The sequence below is a fragment of the Misgurnus anguillicaudatus genome, chromosome 7 (assembly GCF_027580225.2).
Source record: "Misgurnus anguillicaudatus chromosome 7, ASM2758022v2, whole genome shotgun sequence".
NCBI classification, from domain to species: Eukaryota; Metazoa; Chordata; class Actinopteri; order Cypriniformes; family Cobitidae; genus Misgurnus; species Misgurnus anguillicaudatus.
In genome coordinates, this window is record NC_073343.2 from 15,641,283 (window position 1) to 15,668,622 (window position 27,340).

Genomic DNA, 27,340 nt, shown 5'->3' on the forward strand with positions numbered 1-27,340 from the left:
TCGAACTTCATTTGTGAAAATTTTTACAAATCAGGCACTATCTGAAACAATTAAATTGGCATGAACACTGACTGCAAGTTCATTGAAAATAGCCATTAAATATAAAAAACCCTGCGTTTCATCTTCTGAATTCATCAACACAAATCGGCACTGCATAGCCGTCGGAAAGTAGTTCTATTATCTATCATTTTACTGTGTGGGGAAGCAAGCCCTGCTTGCTGTGAATTTGCGGCACACAGAAGCTGTACAAGACAGGGAAAGTGGGGTGCGATGTGACAGTTCACCTCTGGGTCTCTCCCAAATGGAACGGATTGAACTGTATAGTGGACAATGTCGAATTTCTTCCAAATAACGCACATTTCATTTATAATATTATAAATACAAGCCTATAGTTTCTGCACATTTTTTCTGTATAATGTGAAATGGCTGATAAAATAGGTAATGCAAAACGATACATTGGTCATCTCAACTTCAATGGGTTGGACTTATCTCAGGTTAAAAGGCCTGCATTTCAATTCATCGTTGCTCACAGCACACATACAGTACGCTGCTCAACCGGGAGACACACGGCTGCGGCACCCAGCCGGGCTTGCAGCTCGCTGTGAGACCTGCCCTCCCTTGGGAAAGTTTTCTCGCAGAGTAACATCAGTTTAATAAACCGGTTTTGCATTTCACAATTTAATTGTTTCTGTGTTCAATGCTCAGCAAATCAATGTCACTTAATCTGTACTCCCGCTGAATCACACAACGGCTTAATCTTAACCGCTGTACTCTGCTACTTTTGTTGTCCCCTGATTTTTCTGTGTTTTCTCCTTCTTTTATTCATGTAAAGCTGCTTTGAAACAATTAAACAATTGGAAAAAGCGCTATACAAATAAAATTGAATTCAATTGCAATATTACTACTAATTTATGTTTTATTAGTAAACTGTGTTTCTCAAAATTATTAAATAAATGTTTGTTCTAGTGTTAAAGATAATTACTACACTGCAAAAAATTCTTTTCAAGAAAAAATTCTTAGTATTTAGGGCCCGAGCACCGAGGAGCAGGCCAGAATAGCCTGCACCGAAAGGTGCGAAGCCCTATTGTTTTTGCTCTGATTATTATTTTTTTATTATTAGGGCCCGAGCACAGAGGAGCAGGCCAGAATGGCCTGCACCGAAAGGTGCGAAGCCCTATTGATTTTGCTCGGATTATTATTAGGGCCCGAGCACAGAGGAGCAGGCCAGAATGGCCTGCACCGAAAGGTGCGAAGCCCTATTGTTTTTGCTCGGATTTATTAGGGCCCGAGCACCGAGGAGCAGGCCAGAATGGCCTGCACCGAAAGGTGCGAAGCCCTATTGTTTTTGCTCGGATTATTATTTTTTTATTTTTATTTTTAGGGCCCGAGCACCGAGGAGCAGGCCAGAATGGCCTGCACCGAAAGGTGCGAAGCCCTATTGGTTTTGCTCGAATTTATTAGGGCCCGAGCACCGAGGAGCAGGCCAGAATGGCCTGCACCGAAAGGTGCGAAGCCCTATTGTTTTCCTTAGGATTATTATTTTTATTTTTTTATTTTTTATTTTTTTCAACACTTGACCTAATTTCGGTCCCTTAACATACTCGAAAACTCTTGAAACTTGGCACACATGTCAGAGTCCCGTACCACTAGGCTCATGCAAAGGCTGAAACACGGGCGTGGCACAGGGGCTCTGTAGCGCCCCCTGTAATGCAAAAACAAACATTGGGGCACAGATTCGGCAAAAATGTGCGCACATGTACGAGAGTTGATACGCATATAGATCTCATCGACCCAAACAACTTTTGCCCTCTAAAATTTAAGCTCCGCCCAACAGGAAGTCAGCCATTTTGGATTGTTTAAAAAATGCATGCGGTGAACTTTTAAATACTCCTCCTAGGGGATTCATGCAAATGACACCAAACGTGGTGATCATGAGGTCAAGACATTGGACTTGCTAAATTGCGAAGGGATTTTTGATATCTCGAACGGTGTTGCCATGGCGATGCGGCAAAGTCATGGCGAAATCAGAGAAACAGGAAGTGTCTAATATCTATGGCAAAAAATGTCTTATTGTGATGACACGCGGGGTGTTTGTTCGTCTGAAGATTCCAATCGCATCGATGTGCCTATTGTGACTCCCGGGTATAGCGCCACCACCAGGCGCCAGGAAGTGTGTCAGTCACAAAGGTGGATTTTTTTGACAGTTCCATCCGATGTTCTTTTAAATACTCCTTCTAGGATTTTCATGTGATTGACACCAAAAGTGGTCAACATGATGCCAAGGCATAGTAGATGATAAATTGTGAAGGGATTTTTGATATCTCGAACGCTGTTCCCATGGCAATGCCCCAACCTTTACTTTTATTTCAGGCATATTTAGGGCTCTTGGCGTGCTTAGATTAACCTAAAAGTTGGCACACACATCAGAGTTGTCGGCTGTTAAGTGTGCACAAAAAGGTCCGACATAGGCGTGTCTCTTAAGTGGCTCACTAGCGCCCCCGTTTGTCTAAAATGTGTGTTTTTTTTTACCTACAGTCCCCAAAAGGGTCAGTACCAAAATATAATAGCACTTTTGGGCATTTTGGGTGCCTTAACATACTCGAAAACTCTTGAAATTTGGCACAGACGTTAGAGTCGTCCGTCATTGCGAACAGACAAAGGCTGGAAGACGGGCGTGGCACAGGGGCTCTGTAGCGCCCCCTGTAATGAAAAAAAAAACATTGATGCACAGATCGTGCAAACATATACGCACATGTACAAGAGTTGGTACACATATAGATCTCATCGACCCGAACAACTTTCGCCCTCTAACATTTTGGCTCCGCCCAACAGGAAGTCCGCCATTTTGGATTGTTTAAAAAATGCATGCAGTGAACTTTTGAATACTCCTCCTAGGGGATTCATGCAAATGACACCAAACGTGGTGATCATGATGTCAAGACAGTGGACTTGCTAAATTGCGAAGGGATTTTTGATATCTCGAACGGTGTTGCCATGGCGAAGCGGCAAAGTCATGGCGAAATCAGAGAAACAGGAAGTGTCTAATATCTAAGGCAAAAAATGTCTTATAGTGATGACACGCAAGGTGTTTGTTCGTCTGAAGATTCCGATCGCATCGATGTGCCTATTGTGAGTCTCGGGTATAGCGCCACCACCAGGCGCCAGGACGTGTTGCAGTCTCAAAGGTTGATTTTTTGACAGTTCCATGTGATGTTCTTTTAAATACTCCTCCTAGAATGTTTATGCGATTGACACCAAAAGTGGTCAACATGATGCCAAGACATAGTAGATGAAAAATTGCGAAGGGATTTTTGATATCTCGAACGTTGTTCCCATGGCAACGCGTCAAACTTTACTTTCCTTTTAAAGGCATATTTAAGCCCTTCAGTTGCATGCAGTGAACTTTTCAATACTTCTTCTAGGATATTCATGCGATTGACACCAAACGTGGTCAACATGGTGCTGAGACATTGTAGATGATAAATTGCGAAGGGATTTTTGACATCTCGAACGCTGTTGCCATGGCAATGCATCAAAGTTTACTATTATTTCAGGAATATTTAAGCCTCTTGGCATGCTTAGATTAACTTCAAATTTGGCACACACATCAGAGTTGTCAACTGTTAAGTGTTGACAAACAGGTCAGACATAGGTGTGCCTCTTAAGTTGCTCACTAGTGCCCCCGTTTGTCCAAAATGTGTTTTTTTTTACCTACAGTCCCTAATTGGGTCAGTAACAACATAAATAGTCCACCGATATTTACCCACTTGATGCACTTGCCCACCGTGCATCGTTTTCTCGGAGGCACCGTGTAGCGGTAAAAATACGTGCGAGGGCCCGCCATCGCTGCTTGCAGCTATATTTAGGGCCCGAGCACCGAGGAGCAGGCCAGAATGGCCTGCACCGAAAGGTGCGAAGCCCTATTGTTTTCCTTAGGATTATTATTGTTTTTTTTTATTTTTATTTTTTTTAACACTTTTGGCCACTTTGGGTGCCTTAACATACTCGAAAACTCTTGAAATTTGGCACACATGTCAGAGTCGTCGGCCATCAGGTCCGGGCAAAGGCTGGACCACGGGCGTGGCAAGGGAGCTCTGTAGCGCCCCCTGCAATGCAAAAACAAACATTGGGGCACAGATCGTGCAAACATGTACGCACATGTACGAGAGTTGGTATGCTTATAGATCTCATCGACCCGAACAACTTTCGCCCTCTAACATTTAAGCTCTGCCCAACAGGAAGTCAGCTATTTTGGATTGTTTAAAAAATGCATGCGTTGAACTTTTGAATACTCCTCCTAGAGAATGCATGCGATTGACACCAAAAGTGGTGAACATGATGTCGAGACATTGGACTTGCTAAATTGCGAAGGGATTTTTGATATCTCGAACGGTTCTGCCATGGCGAGCCGACAAAGTTGTGGCGAAATCAGAGAAACAGGAAGTGTCTAATATCTAAGGCAAAAAATGTCTTATTGTGATGACACGCGGGGTGTTTGTTCGTCTGAAGATTCCGATCGCATCGATGTGCCTATTGTGACTCCCGGGTATAGCGCCACCAGCAGGCGCCAGGAAGTGTGTCAGTCACAAAGCTGGATTTTTTTGAAAGTTCCATGCAATGTTCTTTTAAATACTCCTTCTAGGATTTTCATGCGAATGACACCAAAAGTGGTCACCATGATGCCGAGACATTGTAGATGATAAATTGCGAAGGGATTTTTGATATCTCAAACGCTGTTCCCATGGCAACCTGTCAAACTTTACTTTCATTTTAAAGGCATATTTAAGCCTTTCAGTTGCATACAGTTAACTTTTAAATACTCCTTCTAGGATTTTCATGCAATTGACACGAGAAGTGGTCCACATAATGCAGAGACATTGTAGATGATAAATTGCGAAGGGATTTTGGATATCTCGAACGCTGTTCCCATGGCAATGCATCAAACTTTACTTTAATTTTTACACATATTTAAGGCTGACAGTAACATGCTGTGAACCTTTAAATACTCCTCGTATGGGATTCATGCGATTGACACCAGAAGTGGTCAACATGATGCCGAGACATTGTAGATGATAAATTGCGAAGGAATTTTTGACATCTCGAACGCTGTTCCCATGGCAATGCGTCAAACTTTACTTTAATTTCAGGCATGTTTAAGGCTCTTGGCGTGCTTAGTTGAACTTTAAATTTGGCACACACATCAGAGTTTTCGGCTGTTAAGTGTTGACAAAAAGGTCAGACATAGACGTGTCTCTTAAGTGGCTCACTAGTGCCCCTGTTTGTCTAAAATGTGGGGTTTCTTTTACCTACAGTACCCAAATGGCTCAGAAACAACACTAAATAGCCCACTGATATTTTACCCACTTGATGCCCTTGCCCACCGTGCGTCATTTTCTCGGACGCACCGTGTAGCGGTAAAAAAACGTGCGAGGGCCCGCCATTGCTGCTTGCAGCTATATTTATTATTATTATTTTTTATTTTTTTTTCAACACTTTTGGGAATTTTGAGTGCCTTAACATACTCGAAAACTCTTGAAATTTGGCACAGACGTCAGAGTCGTCCGTCATCGCAGAAAACCAAAGGCTGGAACACGGGCGTGGCAGGGGGGCTCTGTAGCGCCCCCTGTAATGAAAAAAAAACATTGGTGCACAGATCGGACAAACATGTACGCACATGTACGAAATTTGGTACGCATATAGATCTCATCGACCCGAACAACTTTCGTACTCTAACATATTAGCTCCGCCCAACAGGAAGTCGGCCATTTTGGATTGTTTAAAAAATGCATGCGGTGAACTTTTAAATACTCCTCCTAGTGGATTAATGGGATTGACACCAAACGTGGTGATCATGAAGCTGAGACATTGTACTTGCTAAATTGCGAAGGGATTTTTGATATCTCGAACGGTTTTGTCATGGCGAGGCGACAAATTCATGGCGAAATCAGAGAAACAGGAAGTGTCTAATATCTAAGGCAAAAAATGTCTTATTGTGATGACACGCGGGGTGTTTGTTCGTCTGAAGATTCCGATCGCATCGATGTGCCTATTGTAAATCTCGGGTATAGCGCCACCACCAGGCGCCAGGAAGTGTTGCAGTCACAAAGGTTGATTTTTTTACATTTCCATGTGATGTTCTTTTAAATACTCCTCCTAGAATGTTTATGCGATTGACACCAAAAGTGGTCAACATGATGCGAAGACATTGTAGATGATAAATTGCGAAGGGATTTTTGATATCTCGAACGTTGTTCCCATGGCAACGCGTCAAACTTTACTTTCATTTTAAAGGCATATTTAAGCCCTTCAGTTGCATCCAGTGAACTTTTCAATACTCCTTCAAGAATATTCATGCGATTGACACCAAACATGATGACCATGATGCCGAGACATTGTAGATGATAAATTGCGAAGGGAATTTTGATATCTCAAACGGTGTTCCCATGGCAAGGTGTCAAACTTTGCTTTCATTTTCCGGCATATTTAAGGCTTACAGTTACATGCAGTGAACTTTTCAATACTCCTTCTAGGACATTCATGCGATTGACACCAAACGTGGTCAACATGATGCTGAGACATTGGAGATGATAAAATGCGAAGGGATTTTTGACATTTCGAACGCTGTCACCATGGCAACGGATCAAAGTTTACTATTATTTCAGGAATATTTAAGCCTCTTGGCATGCTTAGATTAACTTCAAATTTGGCACACACATCAGAGTTGTCAACTGTTAAGTGTTGACAAACAGGTCAGACATAGGCGTGTCTCTTAAGTCGCTCACTAGCGCCCCCGTTTGTCCAAAATGTGGGGTTTCTTTTACCTACAGTCCCCAAATGGGTCAGTAACAACATAAATAGTCCACCGATATTTACCCATTTGATGCACTTGCCCACCGTGCATTGTTTTCTCGGAGGCACCGTGTAGCGGTAAAAATACGTGCGAGGGCCCGCCATCGCTGCTTGCAGCTATATTTATTATTATTATTTTTATTTAACACTTTTGGGCACTTTGGGTGCCTAAACATACTCGAAAACTCTTAAAATTTGGCACAGATGTCAGAGTCGTCGGCCATCAGGTCTGGGCTAAAGCTGGAACACGGGCGTGGCATGGGGGCTCTGTAGCGCCCCCTGTAATGCAAAAACAAACATTGGGGCACAGATCGGGCAAAAATGTTCGCACATGCACGAAAGTTGGTACGCATATAGATCTCATTGACCCGAACAACTTTCGCACTCTAACATTTTAGCTCCGCCCAACAGGAAGTCGGCCATTTTGGATTGTTTAAAAAATGCATGCCGTGAACTTTTAAATACTTTTCCTAGGGGATTCATGGGATTGACACCAAACGTGGTGATCATGATGTCGAGACATTGGACTTGCTAAATTGTGGCGGGATTTTTGATATCTCGAACGGTTCTGTCATGGCAAGGCGACAAACTTGTGGCAAAATCAGAGAAACAGGAAGTGTCTAATATCTAAGACAAAAAATTTCTTATTGTAATGACATGTGGGGTGTTTGTTCGTCTGAAGATTCCGATCGCATCTATGTGCCTATTGTGAGTCTCGGGTATAGCCCCACCACCAGGCGCCAGGAAGTGTGTCAGTCACAAAGGTGGATTTTTTTGACAGTTCCATCTGATGTTCTTTTAAATACTCCTCCTAGGATATTCATGCGATTGACATCAAAAGTGGTCAACATGATGCCGAGGCATAGTAGATGATAAATTGCTAAGGGATTTTTTACATCTTGAACGCTGTTCCCATGGCAACGCGTCAAACTTTACTTTCATTTTAAAGGCATATTTAAGCCTTACAGTTGCATGCAGTGGACTTTTAAATACTCCTTCTAGAATATTTATGCGATTGACACCAAAAGTGGTCAACATGATGCTGAGACATTGTAGACACTAAATTGCGAAGGAATTTTTGACATCTCGAACGCTGTTCCCATTGCAACGCGTCAAACTTTACTTTTATTTAAGGCTTTTTTAAGGCTCTTGGCGTGCTTGGATTAACTTCAAATTTGGCATACACATGAGAGTTGTCGGCTGTTAAGTGTTGACAAAAAGGTCAGATAAAGGCGTGTCTAATTAGTGGCTGACTAACCCCCTGTTTGTCAAAAATGTGGCGTTTCTTTTACCTACAGTCCCCAAATGGGTCAGTAACAACATTAAATAGCCCACCGATATTTACCCATTTGATGCACATGCCCACCGTGCATCGTTTTCTCGGAAAAAAAACGTGCGAGGGCCCGCCATCGCTGCTTGCAGCTATATTTTTGTCTTGTTTTCAGTAAAAATATCTAAAATTTCTTAAATAAAGATGCTTTTTCATGATGAGCAAAACAACCCAAGAAAATAAGTCTAGTTTTTTAGCAAAAAAATCTTGAACATTTTTCTTAAACACTAAATTCAAGAAAAATTTGCTTACCCCATCGGCAGACTTTTTTGCTTGTTTTATGCACAAAATCCCTTAAATGTAATATTTTTGGTCTAAAAACTAGACTTATTTTCTTGGGTCGTTTTGCTCATCAAGAAAAAGCATCTTAATTAAAGAATTTTTAGATATTTTTACTGAAAACAAGAAAAAAATACTAAGAGTTTTTTTCTTGAAAATCATTTTTTGCAATGCATACGTTTAAATGTTGCGGTTAAAATGACTACTGGTGGCCGCTCTAGTGTTAAAAGTGCATGATAAGGGAACTCAATTTTTTCCCCATGTTAGGTCAAGAAAACGCTGGAAAAAATAACAATACACAGTTTTAGTTAAACATTCAACACTGCAAAAAATGACTTTCTTACTTAGTATTTTTGTCTTGTTTTCAGTAGAAATATCAAAAAATTCTTAAATTAAGATGCTTTTTCTTGATGAGCAAAATGACCTTATTAAATGAGTCTAGTTTTAAGACAAATTAATATACAATTTAAGTGAAATCGTCCTTAAAACGAGCTAAATGATCTGCCAATGGGGTAAGAAAAAAATTGTGAAATAAGATTTCTTTTTTCTTAAACACTTAATTCAAGTAAAATTTTCTCACCCCATTGGTAGTCAAAATACCATAAAAGCGCATGATTTTATGTAAATTAATATGAAAAAAGTCTCAGCTGTGTTGGGGGCCCTGTCAAGATTCTTTTCATGGGGCCCAAATCCTTAGCAGCGCCCCTGCATAGCGCAAAGGAGGATTTTCAGCACTTTGTTTGAATAACACCTCAGCACAATAACAATACATTTTTCTTTTATCTTTTTATGTGGCTTTCTAAAATAATTCTGACATGCCATCATTAACCTTTAGGTTACCACCACCACCACCCAAAAAAACTGACCTCAGCAGGAAGCTAAAGTCTCAGTACCTTGTCTCAGGCGGAGTCTGAACACCTTCTGGCTGAGGCAGTTCCAGTGTGTAATCCAGTGTGATCATGTGAGGTTTGTTATTAACCCACAGCACAGAGGTGGAGATGTCCTGTTTCAGGTCACTCTAAAACACAAACAGTTTAATTTCGATAGAGAATTTTTTTCAATGTCTTTTGCAAAGCTGTTTTAAGACGGTTTATCACAGAAAAAACAGACCATCCAACCAGTTACGCAAGTGAATTATGTATATTTAACTTAGAATTTATGTAATATAGTAATTCTGAATGCATGTTTAATGTGCTTCTAATGAAAAGGACACAGTACCCAGTCTTTAATCTATATATAATTTTTAAATATATGAGCAGTAAAATAATTAGTAGGACAGAAACATAACTACCCCATAATTATATAAAGAAAGTCAAATACAGACCATAGAACAAAACACTTTTATGGGGGGATATTGTACAGGTAATCTGTTTAACTCTTTCACCCCCAGCGTTTTTTAAAAAAGTTGCCTGCCAGCGCCAGCGTTTTTCATGATTTTCACCGAAGTTTAATGCCTTCCAGAAAATGTTCTTCTTTAAATATATAAACATACAATATACCAAATGAAAGAACAGACCCTCTGCTTTCAAACAAAAAAAACCCTACCTTTAGTGGTTCTTTTGTAATCAGCTTTTGAATATGGGTAGGTTTCTGCAAAAACACCACATTTTGAGCAAAAAGCTGAGATAATTCCATTTTTGTGACAGACTTTTCATAGAGATCCCATTCAGAGCGATCTTTAAAACAGACACGGACATGCAGCAGCTTGCCATAGGGCAATACTTCCGGGTTTAAAGAGTTGCGGAAGGGGGCCACCTGGTGGATAATAGCGGTATTGCGGAAAGACGGAAAATCTCGTCATTGGCGGGGAAGCGTTTTCTCTTAATTGACGAGAGACCTTGTCAATGGCGGTGAAAGAGTTAAAAGGGATGGGGTAATCTAATGTCTTTTTTTGCTGTAATAAAGATAAGAGTAATACGCTAATGCAGAATAAAAAGTCTGAAATTAAATCCTTAAGACAAACAAAGCAGACTTCCTAGACTTACAAAAAGACACAATCTCGGCAGTCTCTACAACTGAAGACAAACATTTTATATGTTAGTAAAAACTAGGGGTGTAACGATTCATCGTGCAAATGCGCGTTTTCTCAATGAATGAATTTGAATGAATTACGGTGAAATCTTGGCACATCCGAACGCCAGGGGGCGCTCCCGTGCAGAAACTCCCTTTGTGCCACACAAGAAGTAGCATTTCAAACGCTATTCCAGGAAATGTCTACACATGAATATTTATACGCTGTTCTTCAGATTGTTTCAGGTATTTTCATGATAATAAAGAATATTTTGAATGATTTTGTTTAACGAGTGTTGCTTTTTTAAATGCACGTTATAAACGACTCCGACTCATAATGATTTTAGATTGATAAGGACTTCCTACTGACCAAATGCCGTAATACAGGCACAAGCCGTGCATAAAACAAAGAATCGCAGCCTTGCGATTCAGAATCGATTTCAGACAGGCATTTTTAATGAGGACCGCGATTGAATCGTGATTGAATCGTTACATCCCTAGTAAAAACAGATTAAGATTTGAAAAAATAATAGTACCTTATAGTAAATATTCTTTCCTTGGGGTGCTTGGCCAGTCTCAAGGATGTAATCATAGTTACGATGATCAATAATCAGAATCCCACCAGGTTTTACCATGCTGGCTATGTTTTGTAAGGCAAGCTTATGATCACTTTGGTCTGACAAATTTATCCTTTGAAGTCTGGCAAATGAGCAAACGAATTTCCCAGGCAAATAACAGCATCAAACCCATCTCCAGGTTTTTGGATATCTTCTGGTAATGTAAGCCAATTGGCCTCTTCAATTACTAAAAGGGGAAAGTTCATACTAAAACATTTATTTTTAAACAAAACGGGGGGGGGGGGGGGGGAAATCACATGATTTATATTGTCATTAAAACATAAAAACGGGATAATTTCTCACTCCAGTTATCAAAGAATGGCTCTTTTCTTCTCTCCCATCTCTTTTTAAGTGCATATTTCAGCATTTTGTCACTGGCGTCCACACTAACCAAGTTGAATCCCTCCTCCACCAACATGATGGAATCCACCCTTAAAAAAACAGCATAAACAGAGGATAACAGTTTTTTTGTAGTGTGATGACAAACACAACTTTGGTTATGGGTTTTGGGAATGCCTCATCCATTTTTGTTATATGTTTTTAATATTAAAGTTTAGGCAATATGTAAGTGTTCATGTGTGTGGCTATGTTGAGGGACGTATCGGGGGACAGGGGCTAATCAGCGGGACTTAGGCACAATCTTTAATAAAACCAACAAAATAATTATTTTGCAGACAATTCAGATTTTATTTTAATACATAACGATTGTAGTCTTTCTTGTAGCAGTTTAAAAAAAAAAATACTGGCTAGGGCTGAGATTTGATCTAATCTTAAAAAATATGTGGGATTAGTCTTTAAAAAGACTGTTGGGGTTTTGTTGTAAAGGACGGGAACGGCGGCGGCCATACGCGATTCATTTGCCGCCTGGACGCGGAGTAGGGTGACCACCTGCTAATAAGCCCAAGGGGGGACAAGGGGTGTGTTTCTGAGGGACAATGTGGGACACTCCCTGGCCCGGCGGTGCACCCGACCCACCAGGCGCGGAGCTATGGGCGGGCCTGGGCGGGCCTGGGCCCGCCCAGATTGACAGCTGGCCCGCCCAATCAAAAATGTAAAAAATACTACTCTGTATAGTTAGACATGTATACTACTTTATGTGGTGTAATTTATCTATTGCATGTTATGTTAATAACAGTAAAATTATAAGTAAGCCTGATAACTATTTAAAAACTATTAAAGCAGTTGAATGTTGCGTTATAATGAAATATTCCAAAGCAACTTTCAGCCATGATCACTTTGAGAACTTTTTTTGCAAGCAAGTAGAAAACGTATTTTGAATAACAACACGTTATAAATATGTGCTGCGCGCTTTCCTCTCAATAACATAAACACACAACAAATATGACAGCGGGGTAAAAAATAGAAAGAAAACATCTGATCATAGTGATGTTGTTTGATATAGCGATATAGCAGCACTATAAGTCACGCCACGTTTATTGCTACACTTTATACAATATAGCCTATTGCTTTTAAGCAACAAATAGCCTATCATAACAACCTATAAGCCTACTGTGTAATTGAGACATTAATTTAAGAAATGCATTAAAGCAGAAAGACGTATGGCTGCGGAAATATAGTGGGTTCACTTCAATCCACACCACACAGACGTTCTTGGTTTGCTTCCTATTTATTAAATCGAGGCAATTGTTTGATCAAACATTGATTAATATTAAGATACAATTTATACAAAACGAAATTCACTTTAAAGAGAGTCTTTCTACAAAACAAACCTCGCAAAATCGCTTGCCCGACGTCCATTACGGGCTTTGGCGAATTCCTGTCGGGCTAAAAAAAAATGATGCGCCTTGGCCGTCGGGCGGAGGAAAAAATATTGTAATGTGTTTGCATTCTCTCAGATTTAGTTAGGTAATTAAGTTGTATGTAATTCGGCGTCATCTTGTTAGCCATTACTATCCTTACTAACAAGTGAAACTGCCAGGAAATGAAGTGAAAGCATTAAATCCATTATTCCTTTCGTTCACGTCTGTTATGCGCGCTCCTCGGCTCCGCTCTTCACGAGTAGGCTTGCTCTTATGCTCATCAAAAAGTATATTAAATGTTTATTTATTTGTCATTTCGTTTAACCCCAAGAGTCTAACATTATTCTAGCAATTCCCTTTTTCTTTCTTTATTTAGTAAGTTAACTTAAATATGTGAGAACGAAAATATATTTTTAGTGATTTGCATGAAGAGAATATGATGTTAGAAGCTTCATTTTAAGCATTTAGTAGCCGTATTTATTTAAACACTTTAATAGGTTATTTAAAAAAGTATAAGGTTTTTTTGGGTTCATTTATATTTCCTGTCACTGTGTGCAGGTTCTTTTTGTAGGCTATGAGAGCCCAATATTTTTTTTACCAAAAAGGCTTAATAAATGTCACGTTGCATTACAATTTAAAGTATCAATAATGTCAAAAATGTGACGTGCAGTTCGGGTGTGTGTGTATGCTGTTTAAATTAGTGTTCTGAAGTTTTGACGAATTTTATAGACTTGTTATAGTTTCTTATTCAAAAGTGACACCCATAGATTCAGGCCCACCCGGACTTAATCCATGCCCACCCATATGTCACGTTCTGCATCCGCCACTGCGACCCACGGGCCGACTTATTGATAGTGGTTTTCCCATTTCTAGCACATACCACCTTACACTGCAAAAAATTTATTTTCTAGAAAAATTTTTTTTTTATTTTGTCTTGTTTTCAGTAAAAATATCCAAAAATTCTCAAATCAAGATGCTGTTTCACGATGAGCAAAACGACCCAAGAAAATAAGTCTAGTTTTTAGACCAAAAATATCAAATGTAAGTGATTTTGTGCACAAAACAAAAAAATCTGCCAATGGGGTAAGCAAAAAAATCTTGAACATTTTTCTAAAACACTAAATTCAAGATTTTTTCCTTGTTTTATGCACAAATGCACAAAATCACTTTGATCTAGAAACTAGACTTATTTTCTTGGGTCATTTTGCTCCTTAAGAAAAAGCATCTCAATTTAAGAACTTCCAGACACCCCTACTGAAAACAAGACAAAAATACAAAGACATTTTTTCTTGAAAATAATTTTTTGCAGTGTACATGGCATATTTATAATGCCCTATTCCCCTAAACATGTGTAATTGCTGATGTATGCTCATGAATAGGCCAACCAATGTGAATTTTTTTAAAATAAAGATTCATAATATTTTGAACATTCAATGAATTGACAGATGCACTTCCACTTACAATTTATTTTAGCTATTTAATTTATTTTTCATTATAATTTATTCACTTTAAATAAATTATTATATAAAATTATAGAATTACCGGAAATGAAGTTGCTCAACAACACAGAAACAGTTAAAAAAAACTCTTAACTCACAACTCCGGAGGTTCACAGAACGAGAAGGGGGAGGAAGGATGGTGAACTTGCATGTTAGTAAAGGCAGGCGCAGGAAAAAAACTGTTCAGTGTTCTGGAGACATCTTTAGGACTTTCAGCCACAAATATTTATTTTCCCAGTCTTTCTTGTACCCACACCTTCTCTTTATAATTGATGATGGCGGTGCAGAGTCAGACTCAGTCTCTTTCTCAATTTTTCGAATTGGAAAGCGCGGATCTAAAATGGATGCACGTGCGTGGCTGCGTGCGGACTGCGCTGTCATGACAACAACGAAAAGTTGACAACAACCTAGTCAGCAGTTCAGCTGAGGGGCAACAGTAGCGTGGGAGTAGCGAGTGGCGAGCCTGAACTGTCTAGTATAATGTTCGTCTGGCTGCCTGGGGCTCAAGGATATAGAGCGACCAACTTTTTTTACGCAAGCATTGATTATGCGTGACACAGTCTCAATTTGCGGGACGCATGAATTGGGCTTCAAACGCTGTGCGTTCACGCGCTACGCGGGACGGGTGGTCACCCTAACGCGGAGGGGTGTGTGTCTCCTCTCTGCTCTGACTGCAGCTTTCCAACTATACTCCCCGCGGCTACACGTGGATGGACGCGTTCGCCAATATACGCAATACAAATGAATTCTTATTCAAATGAAATGGGGGGGAAGGTGGCGGTACTCTCTTTGCATTGTCAAATCAATTCAATTCAATTCAATTCAATTCAATTCAATTTTATTTTTATAGCACTTTTCACAATAGTTAATTGTTTCAAAGCAGCTTTACATTAATATAAACAGTGAAAGCGACAGATAGCACAACATAATACACGATAGCATAAGCAGTTAAATTTGCTGTGGCTATGACTCAACATTATAAGTGAGCGTATTACTAATGTAACGTAAAGAAGAGGGTGCTAAGTTAAGCCCAAGAGGGCTGCCTCCCCGGGTTGAAAAACCCCCTAGGAGAAAAAAAACCTGGGCTATTTAGCCGAGGAAATAAAAAAAAGTCCTAGGAGGGAAAAACCCTTGGGATATATATATATATATATATATATATATATATATATATATATATATATATATATATATATATATATATATATATATATATATATATATATATATATATATATATATATATATATATATATACACATATACACACACACACATATGAACGGATAAGGAGATTAAGCGGAGATTAAGCTGGTTCTGCCAGTGATCGTTGGTCAGGCATCAGCTGGGCATTACGTTGAAGGACGGCCAGTAGATCAGAGGTGTGCTGAGTTTCACATTTACCGGAACTGGGTCTGTTTGTCTCATTGTCCTCGGGGTCGAGGACGAGACAGGGAGAGAAAAACAAAATCATATTAGCGTAGGGGCCGTTCACATGTAATGCAAGTGTCACACAATGATGTGGTTTAAATCAGCTTAGTTCCAGACAGACTAACAATTGCGGCATAATTATGTTATCCACAGTTGAGGATATTGCAAATTGGGTCACCTTCCGATATTTAAGAGAAAATGATACCTGTCGACCCGTTTGACTAAGGCCTGAAGCCCCACTGTCGTCGTTAATGCAGGTTCAGTAGCAAACGAGTCTATATTGCATACCATTTACAAGACCACAAGAAAACGCCAACATCACTACCTGACCATACGTGTCAACCCGTTTGACTAAGGCTGGAGGCCCCACTGTCGTCATTAATGCAGGTTCAGTGGCAAATGGGTCTGTATGGCATACTATGCATAGGACACACGAAAGCGCAAAAATCGCAACCCGACCATACGTGCCAACACTGTTGAATCATCCCTCTATCATCTGTGTGTGTGCACGTAAGCGCTGGAGCGCGCTGCGACGCTACGATAGCATTTAGCTTAGCCCCATTCATTCAATGCTGCCATTTAGAGATAAAGTTAGAAGTGACCAAACACATCAACGTTTTTCCTATTTAAGACGAGTAGTTTTACGAGCAAGTTTGGTGGTACAAAATAAAACATAGCGCTTTTCTAAGCGTATTTAAAAGAGTAACTATATTTTATGGCCTAATAGCACTTTTGGGAGTACTTCGACTCGGCGCAGTAACACCCTCCCTCTCCCATTATGAGAGTGAGATGGGGAGCGGACTTTTCAGGTGGTTGTTGGTCATGCATCAGCTGGGCATCACGTTGAAGGTGTGCCGGTGGGTCAGAGGTGTGCCGACTTTCAAATTTACCGGAACTGGGTCTGTTTGTCTCATTGTCCTCGGAGAGAAGGACGAGACATAAAGAAAGAAAAACAAAACCCAATTAGCGTAGGGGCCATTCATATGTATACACATGTACATATACACAAACATATATCCATATATAGCTATATATATCCACACATATCTATACATACACATATACACATATATATACATACACACACATACACACATATATACATATATATACATATACATATACACACATATACATATACATACATACATACATACACATATATATATATATATATATACATACACATACATACACACACATGTACACATACGTTTTGAAGATACAACGTCATCCTAGTGAAAGACTCTGCACAGTTTGGTTTAAGGAGAACGAAAAAAATGCACGGGACGGCGAATGTTTTGGAAATGGGTGCAGTGACACCCTTTTAAGGACTGAAGTCCCGCCCCCGACTAGTGGGCTTAACACCACAAATCTATACCCATCGTGCTTTATTGAAATCCGGACGAGCAAGGGAGTAAAGGGGAGACGGGGACGTGACTGCGCCAGCCATCTCCCTGATGCCTGTCTGGGCTTCACAGTACTCCCCTACTCGACTCAGAAACCTCAGGAGAAGGGCCGAGCAAGTGATAACATAATGCCATACATAACTTTCAATCACTCCTCTGCGCTTGGCAATTAATGGCCCGATTCGGGGATTTATTGGTGTAGGTTTGAAGTTTTGGCCTTGTATTGTGGTTTGTATGTGCACAGAGTAGCGTTTCTTTTCCTTGTATGTAGCCTTTTCTATTTTATACGTGACATTTGTTTTTAAAAGTTTATGCCCGGCTCATGGTTTGCCGCACATATGTAAACGAGTAAGGAGAGATTAAACATTTTTCTTAAGAATATTAATAGCATTTACCATGCTTTGAACTGTTGACGAAAATGAGGATTTAGTTCATTTATTTATTAGGTTGTTCAAGCTATCTATTGTGAGATGAGTACCATTACTAAAACAATTATGTGAATGCCTTGTTAAAGAGAAAAGTTTTAAGTCTAGATTTAAAGGTATCTATTGTGTCTGATTCTCGGACATCGGTTGGCAAATCATCCCAGAGCTTAGGGGCTAAGTAGGAAAAGGATCTTCCACCTTTAGACACTTTTGATATTTTAGGGATAACTAAGAGACCAGAATTTTGCGAACGCAGTGCACGTGATGGATTGTATTCTGATAGTAATTCTCTAAGATATGAGGGTGCTAGGCCATTTAAGGCTTTGTAGGTGATAAGTGATATTTTAAATTGTATGTGATAATTAACTGGTAGCCAGTGTAAAGATGCCAGAATTGGACTTATGTGGTCATACTTCTTAGATCGAGTAAGCAGTCTTGCAGAAGCGTTTTGAACTAGCTGCAGCTTGTTTACCTGATTTGCATGGCATCCCCCAAGTAGCGAGTTACAATAGTCTATTCTAGAGGTCATAAAAGCATGGATAAGCTTCTCTGCGTCAGATGTAGACAGCATGTGGCGAATTTTTGAGATATTTCTAAGATGGAAGAATGCTGTGCGGCAGACGTTGCCGATATGACTATCGAAGGATAAGTTGCTGTCGAACATCACACCTAAGTTCCTAACCGAGGAATATGGCACCACAGTGCAGCCATCTATGTGCAACTTGTAATCTGACATATTATGTTTGTAGCGATTCGGTTCAATAATAAGCATCTCTGTCTTATTGGAGTTGAGCTTAAGAAAGTTATGTGCCATCCAGTCACTAACATCGCTAATGCAGTCTGCTAGCTTAGAAAACGTGTGGGTTTCGCTGGGATGTGAGGAGATGTAAAGCTGGGTATCATCCGCATAGCAGTGAAAACTTATGTTATGTTTCCTGATAATGTCTCCTAGGGGTAACATATATAACGAGAACAGGATAGGACCTAAAACTGATCCCTGCGGTACACCATATTTGACCACGGAGTGATATGACTCTTCCTCATTTACATAAACAAAGTGATAGCGATTGGTTAGATACGACCTAAACCAGGCTAACGCCTGACCACTGATACCAACATAGTTTTCAAGTCTATTGAGTAAGATTGTGTGATCTATTGTGTCAAAGGCTGCGCTAAGGTCTAGTAATATAAGGATTGAGATTTCACCACGATCGGATGTTAACATGAGGTCATTTGTAACTCTAAGCAGCGCTGTCTCTGTGCTATGGTGGGGCCTGAATCCTGATTGGAACTTTTCATACGTACTATTATTTGTCAAGAATGTGCGTAACTGGCTTGCCACTACTTTTTCTAATATTTTCGAAAGAAAAGGGAGATTTGAGATTGGTCTAAAGTTATTAAGCTCTCCCTGATCAAGCTGTGGTTTTTTAATCAGCGGTTTAATAACTGCTAGCTTGAAAGCTGTTGGAACGTATCCTATTTCTAGCGATGAGTTAAAGATTTGTAGTACCGGGGTTGACACTACAGGGAATACCTCTTTAAGCAGTTTTGTGGGAACGGGGTCTAATATACAGGATGATGATTTGGAGGATGTAACTAGTTTAGAGAGCTCATCTATTGTAGTAGGTTTAAATGAATCAAGGTGTTAATATGGTAAGCTAGTGTTTAGTGAACTAATGGGTAGAGTGATGGCTGCTTGGGTAGTTACGATGTTTTCCCTAATAGCCGTAATTTTGTTAGAAAAGAAGTTCATGAAATCGTTACTATTGTGTTGAAGTTTACTATTGGTTTCTGTTTGTTCTTTGTTTCTTGTCAGTTTTGCGACTGTGCTAAAGAGCAAGCGAGGGTTGTTATGATTTTCTTTAATAAGCGTACTGAGATAGGTTGATCTGGCCGTTTTTATAGCCTGTCTGTAGTGTTTAACACTATCTGTCCATGCTGCACGCCATACCTCTAACTTTGTGCTTCTATAATTTCTTTCCATTTTTCTAGCTGCCTTTTTAAGAGCAGCGGTGTGATGGTCATACCATGGAGCTGGCGGTTTTTCTTTGATTCTCTTTTTTCGAATGGGAGCAACGGCATCCAGTGTGTTAGAACAGACATTGTTCAGGTTTTCTATTACAGTATCTAGATCGTCACAGTTATCTGCTACATGTTTCATTTGGGACAGGTCTGGAATAGTGCTAATAAAGCTATCTTTAGTGGTGGAAATTATTGTTCTGGCTAGTCGGTAGGATGTTGTGGATTGAGTGATCCTATCTAGAAGTACAGTGTATGACACAAGGTAATGGTCAGAAACTGCATCACTCTGAGGTGATATTTCGATGTCATTAATATTGAGTCCGAGTGACAGAATTAAGTTTAATGTGTGCTTACGAGTATGCGTGGGCCCTGACACGTTTTGTTTAATACCAAGAGAATTTAGAACATCCATAAACGCACGTCCTAATGCATCTTTTGAGTTATCCACATGAATATTAAAATCACCAACGATAAGAGCTTTATCTACAGTGAATACAAGCTCAGACAGGAAATCTGCTATTTCTTTAAGGAAATCTGCATGGTGGCCCGGAGGTCTATAGATTGTAGCTAAGACAAAAGAAAGCTGTTTGTTGTTACGATCAGTTATTTCCATATTTAATAACATTAGTTCAAATGAATTAAATTTTAGTTCAGATTTTTGGTTAACTTTAAAAATGTTGTTGTATATTGTAGCTACACCGCCCCCTCTCCCCTTTAATCGAGGTTTGTGTTTATAATAATAGTCTTGTGGGGTGGATTCGTTTAAACTAATGTAGTCGTCTGCTTTAAGCCAGGTTTCTGTTAAACAGAGTGCATCTAAGTTTTGGTCATTAATTATTTCATTAACAATAGGTTCTTTATTGGTAAGCGATCTAATGTTAAGAAGGCCGAATTTTAACATTTGAGGTTCATCTGGTAATGTATTGTTTTCTAATTTTATGTTAATCAAATTTGTACGTGATGTGGCAAGCGGTGCTCTGTATTTGCTTCTTCGGGGAACAGATACAGTTGAAATGTGTTGAGTTTCTGGTGAGATCGACTCGAAGTGCTGGGATATATGTGATCTTGACATATCATGCCAGCTGACAGACGGACGGTTAAGCTCATCCGTCTTTTTTCTGACCTGGGCCCTGGATAGTCAGACTATATCAGAATTAAGACTATTAATCAGATTTTTGGTAAGTATAGCACTTCCTTCTGATGTCGGATGAAGGCCATCTCGGGTTAGGAGGAATGGTCTCCCCCAGAAATGTTTCCAATTGTCTATAAACCCTACATTATGCTGAGGGCACCACTTTGACATCCAGCCATTTAGAGACACTAATCTACTATGTGTTTCATCTCCCCGGTTGGCGGGGAGGGGACCAGAGCATATTACATTGTCTGACATTGTTTTTGCAATTTCACACATCTCTTTAATAGTATCTTTGGTGATTTCCGACTGTTGGAGTCTGGTGTCATTTGTGCCTGCGTGAATAACAATCTTAGAAAACTTCCGCTTAGCATTAGCCAGCACTTTAAGTTTGGATCTAATGTCAGACGTTCTGGCTCCCGGTATACAGTCGACTAGGGTGTTTGGTGCCTCAATGTTAGTGTTCCTAAGTATAGAATCTCCAATGACCAGGGCACTTTTAACAGGTGTTTCAGCTGATGTACTCCTTAGGGGATCGAATCTGTTAGAAATTACCGTAACGTTATGGGTCTTAGATGGACCCCGTATATAACTATGCCGCCTGACAGTCACCCAGTTAGACCGCCGATTTGACTCTGATGTCGGAACCGAGCCCTGTGTATTTTGATAAACACTATGCGCGCTCGATACAGTATTTGTAGTGTTTACATTAGCATCTGATGTCGGAACCGAGCCATTAGTCTTTTCGCTCGATACAGTATTTACAACAGTAACATTAGCGGTTTTGCTATCCTCAACTAGCGCTCGGATGCGCAATTCTAGTTCAGCAACTTTCTCAGTTAATCTTAATACTTCAATACACTTAGTGCATGTAAACCCCTCTATGCTAACAGCAGAAGCTAAACTATACATGTGGCAAGTAGTACATGTTACAATAACAAGCGGAGTCTTACCGCTTTCATGCTGGGCGATGGCGTCTTCGTTTACCCGAGCGCGCTCCGCGGAGCTGCGTCGCGTGGGGTGTTCGGTTGTGACACGCCTCCTTAGTCGCCTGCGAACATCTGGGTCCAAGGTGATGTGGGGCATGCTGAATCTGCGAAACCCGGGCAGCGGCTCCTCCACAGCTTCCCAATCGCTTTCATGTTGGGCAATGGCGTCTCCGTTCACTCGTTCATGGTCCATGAAGCTGCATCGCGTGGAGTGCTTGTTTGCTGCACGCCTGGGTCGCGTGTGGACATCTGGAGACAGGGTGAGGTGGGCGCGGTAGCTCGCGTTGGATCTGCTCAAACCGATCAACTCCTCCACAGCTTCCCGCTCAGGCGAGGACAGGTCAGAAAAGCATATATCAGATGAATCCGCCATTAGATCGGAAAATGCTAGCTTCAGTCGGCAGCGTTTGTTGACGCTAGCGGGCTATATGCTAACACTGGGTGTTTATTAGTGATAAATAGTTTCATGTGGTAGTACTGCTCAATAATCGTCACGGTAAAGTATTCCTAGGTAAAACTAATAAGTTATATTATATAAATAGGAATAAGATAGTAAAAAAAAGGTTTTTAGATGAAGAACTCGACGGAGCTCCGATGCACGACCTGTTCAGCGTGATCTGTTCAGCGTGACGTCTTTAACACTCTCTTTCCATGCTGCACGCCATACCTCTAACTTTGTGCTTCTATAATTTCTTTCCATTTTTCTAGCTGCCTTTTTAAGGGCTGCGGTGTGATGGTCATACCATGGAGCTGGCGGTTTTTCTTTGATTCTCTTTTTTCGAATGGGAGCAACGGCATCCAATGTGTTAGAACAGACATTGTTCAGGTTTTCTATTACAATATCTAGATCGTCACAGTTATCTGCTACATGTTTCATTTGGGACAGGTCTGGAAGAGTGCTAATAAAGCTATCTTTAGTGGTGGAAATTATTGTTCTGGCTAGTCGGTAGCATGTTGTGGATTGAGTGATCCTATCTAGAAGTACAGTGTATGACACAAGGTAATGGTACAGTATGACATTTTTACAGTGAAAAACAAAACTTGGATATATTGCTGTTACAACAACAATTTATTGTTATTAATTAACAATATAAATGTATTTAAACATGTTTGTTTGAGCGTGGTTGCGTGTGTGCGTATTCTTTACAAAGACATTTTCTTTTTAGACGTTGGTCATTAATAAACTTAATAGTCTTTAAGTTTGTTAAGATGGTGTACAACAATTGCATCTAGATGTTAAACAACCAAGAAAACAGCCTTGATCTTGTCTTTTCAGTCATATTTCGATATGGTTACAAGACAGCAAACATAGTAAATAACTTCATAAGAAGTAGGCCTACACTTGGGTTTTACAGTTCAAATCACTTACATTTTAGAGGAAATATTGACTGTTTTGGTCAATTTTAGCAGCGAAAATAGATCTGATGAATCCAAACAAAAAAAATCACAGCATAGCGCGTCTCACAGCAACACTCAATCGTGGTTTGTATTATTCAGTGATTTGAACGACTCGGTTGAGTCAAAGATTAAATGACCCATTCACAAACATCCGTCTTATTCTTGATGAATCGGCCGTTTGAACGAATAGCTTGAATAAACGACTCAATGACTCGTTTAATAAAACCGCTTATCACCTGTATTTCCGCGCTCACCAGTCCAAACACATTTTAATTTTTTTCAGGAGTTATGTATATACAAAATGATAACTTTTGATGACAGTAGTTTAGTGATAAAAAAGTAAAAAATTTTTCAGATTTTATTTTTTGCCTCCCATCCTGTAGTTACTCGTGCCCCCCGCGATAGTGTCGGCACCCCCCCATGGGGGCGGGCCCCATCGGTTGAGAACCACTCCACTATATAATGAAGATGAAACTTTTGATACTCTTAACTAGTTTGTTGAAGAAAATCACTTGAGTCATGAATGAGAAAGCCTTGGTAATTCAAAAATATGCATGTGTAATTCAATATAACCAGTATAATTTCTAAACTGACTTTGCCGAGTAGGCAATCCTCCACCCAGACATTCCAAACAGCAGAAGGATATTATTAGTAAAGGTTGGTGTGCCAGTGTTTCGTTGGCTGGGAGCAGGAGCTCACTGCGTCGTAACCTCTTAAGACAGAGCTATTTGTCACTACTAGCATGTTCACAATAAAAAAGTCATGTGTATTAGTATAACTACTTTGTGCCACACAGGTAAAATCGCTAGGAATGGTTTAATATGCCTGTAATACAGACTAAAGTGACTCCTCCAGAGTTGATCAGCAAAAGTTTTTTTTTTGACAATATTTTGGTAATACAAAGTAAGGTTGTATTAGTAAACATTAGTACATGCATTAACTAAAATGAACAAACAATGAACAATATATTTTTTCAGCATTTCTAATCCTTGTTAATGTTAGCAGCGCTGCCGCTCCAACCACGCGCTGTGCGTAGGGCACCAAGTGCTGAGGGGGCCCCCCAAAATAACCTAATGAAAAAAATTATAATGCTGACATTATTTCATTAGCCTATACAAATATTATTAGGCACTTTTTAGCCATGTATATGTAACAAAAAAGGGGGAACAAAATAATTTAATTGCTCTAGTCTAGAAAGTATGCCCCCCTCGCATTGGATGGTCCATGCTGGTTGATCTCGCTGTTGCCTGATGAAATTTGACAGACAGTAGGAAACTTTTAATGGAAATGGCCCCGAAAAGACAGCAGGATTCATGATTCAGGATCTGATTTAGGCAAGCTAAATTCTACTGTTAAACATTACCTATGCATTTACAAATAATTGAAGCCAGCTAGCTGTTACTTTCTTTACTACATTTCTTTAGATATTGAGCAGTAGTGAGTGCACATGGTAGGCTAACAATTGCTGTTAAATTTTACATACAGTGGCAAGAAAAGTATGTGAACCCCTAGAAATGAACTGGTTTTCTACAGTGATTTGCCATAAAATGTTATCTGATCCTCATCTAGGTCACGACAATAAACAAACACGATGTGCATAATAAGCTCACAAGACATAAATAATTCCAGTTTCTTGTGTCTTTTTTGGAAACACCCATTAAACTGGCAAACTCCAATTAATAAAATTAGTTTAAATGTGTGGTTTAGTGCAACTTTGGATTTGGATTGGATTGGATTGGATTCTTTATTGTCATTCCAAAACATTTACATGAACTGGAACGAAATTAGTTTCTGAGGTCCGGTTAAAAAACATTCACAATAAAAATAACTACTACACATTAATAAATACAATAAATATAAATACATTATAAATAGGACAGCAAGTTCAGTTTGTCAGATTCTAGCATTGGCAGTATTAAAAAGTCCCACAGCGTCTGGATAGAAGCTGTTTTTTAACCTTGATGTTCTAGTTCTGATGCTACGCAACCTCTGTCCCGAAGGAAGAGGGTCAAACAGTCCATTAGCAGGGTGAGAGAAGTCTTTCATAATGTTTACAGCCCTGATCTTACACGCATTGGTGTATCTTCAATTTCAGGCAGACCGCAACCGATGACTTTCTCTGCCATCTTAACCACACGCTGTAGGGCCTTCCTATCTGTTACAGAGCAGTTTCCATACCACACTGTAATGCAAGATGTTAAGGTGCTCTCCACCACACACTTATAAAAAGATGTAAGAACTGCAGTTCCCAGGCCAGCCTTTTTAAGCTTCCTCAGAAAATACAGTCTTTGATGAGCCTTTTTTACCAGGCTGCTGCAGTTGAGTTTCCACTTAAGATCATCGGTTATGTGTACTCCTAGATATTTGTAGCTTGAGACAATTTCCACCTCAACCCCTCCAATACAGATGGGAGGGGGGTGGGTCCTATTGATTTTCCTGAAATCCACAATAATTTCTTTGGTTTTCTTCACATTAATGCAAAGATTGTTATCCTTGCACCAAGCCACCATTTGTTCCACCTCTGATCTGTAGGCTGACTCGTCATTGACTGATATTAAGACACTCACACATTTTAAGATTGCTGTCCTTAACTCATTCACCGCCAGCGTTTAAAAAAAAAGTTGCCAGCCAGCGCCAGCGTTTTTCATGATTTTCACAAAAGTTTAATGCCTTCCAGAAAATGTTCTTCTTCAAATATATAAACATACAATATACCAAATGAAAGAACAGACCCTCTGCTTTCAAACAACAAAAAAAAAAACGTTTCATCCTACCTTCAGTAGTTCTTTTGTAATCAGCTTTTGAATATGGGTAGGTTTCTGCAAAAACACCACATTTTGAGCAAAAAGCTGAGATAATTCCATTTTTGTGACGGACTTTTCATACAGAACCCATTCAGAGCGATCTTTAAAACAGACACGGACATGCAGCAGCTTGCCATAGGGCAATACTTCCGGTTTTAAAAAGTTGCCGAAGGGCGCCACCTAGTGGATAATAGCGGTATTGCGGAAAGACGGAAATACTCGTCATTGGCGGGGAAGCGTTTTCTCTTGATTGACGAGATATCTCGTCAATGGCGGGGAAAGAGTTAAGGAGCATCAGCTCTTCTGAACCATGCTCTTATAAAGATATCTGATCAAGAGATGTTGCACTCCATAAGGCTGAAAAGGGATACAAAACAATCTCAAAATGTTTAGATCTCCATCAGTATACACTTAGACAAATTGTCTATAAATGGAGACAGTTAAATACTGTAGCTACCCTTCCTAGAAATGGGATCACAGTCAAGATGACTCCTAAGGGTGTTTTCACATATACACTGTTTAGGTCGGCCCAAATGACGTGTCACTCCAAGTACGGTTCGTTTGGGTCAGTGTGAACACAACAGCCGCACTCGGGTGCGCACTAAACGGCCGAACTCTGGTATATATATATATATATATATATATATATATATATATATATATATATATATATATATATATATATATATATATATATATATATATATATATATATATATATATATATATATATATATATAGAAGAGTTTGGTTCCAAAAAATGCGATAAACTGCATTTTTGAAAAAAATGGAGTTACTGCCAAAGTCAGCATTATATCAGGTCAGTATTTAAAAGTAAATTCTTAATTTTACGCAAAATCCAATATCCGTTGTGTTATTCTGTCATCTTTTCTCTCTTTTTTCACCAAAAGCAATAAATGCCACTCCTCCTTTTCTACAGAACGCAATAAAAATGGTGGCGCGTTGAGTACACAGAATCCTAGTTTTCTTCATCTATTTTGTACTTCGTGATCAACAAACAAACAAAAACAAAATAATACTTTACTTTAATTGCATTGATAAACCTGTGATGGTTTTCTGTGACGGGAAAGAAACATAAGGCATCAACATCTAATAATTTACGCGAGGGGCACTCGGCAGACGGGTGCTTGTTCTCCCGACAGCATCAAGCTTCTCATGCTAACACATTGACCCCAGGGGATCTTATGAAAAACTTTACATTATTTTAATCAAAGTCAACGAAAATCGAGCAGGACCAAAACATTTTACAGCTGATCGCAGTGAAAAATGTTAAGCAACGACATCAAGTATAACCGCAGCAATAACAGTGATCTTAATATGACATAAATTTAATCAGTGTGTACAGCTGTTCAACTAAACGAATAT

At 39.6% G+C, this 27,340-nt stretch overlaps 1 protein-coding gene across 1 annotated transcript in view; it reads right to left on the reverse strand.

The window, feature by feature from the left end:
* The window catches only part of gnmt (glycine N-methyltransferase), a 97,518-nt gene that overhangs the window by 10,050 nt on the left and 60,128 nt on the right, over positions 1 to 27,340 (reverse strand). The window contains 4 exon segments of the mRNA XM_073869470.1: positions 9,352 to 9,476; positions 11,005 to 11,145; positions 11,148 to 11,272; positions 11,389 to 11,516. Coding sequence (XP_073725571.1) covers positions 9,352 to 9,476; positions 11,005 to 11,145; positions 11,148 to 11,272; positions 11,389 to 11,516 — 519 coding nt within the window.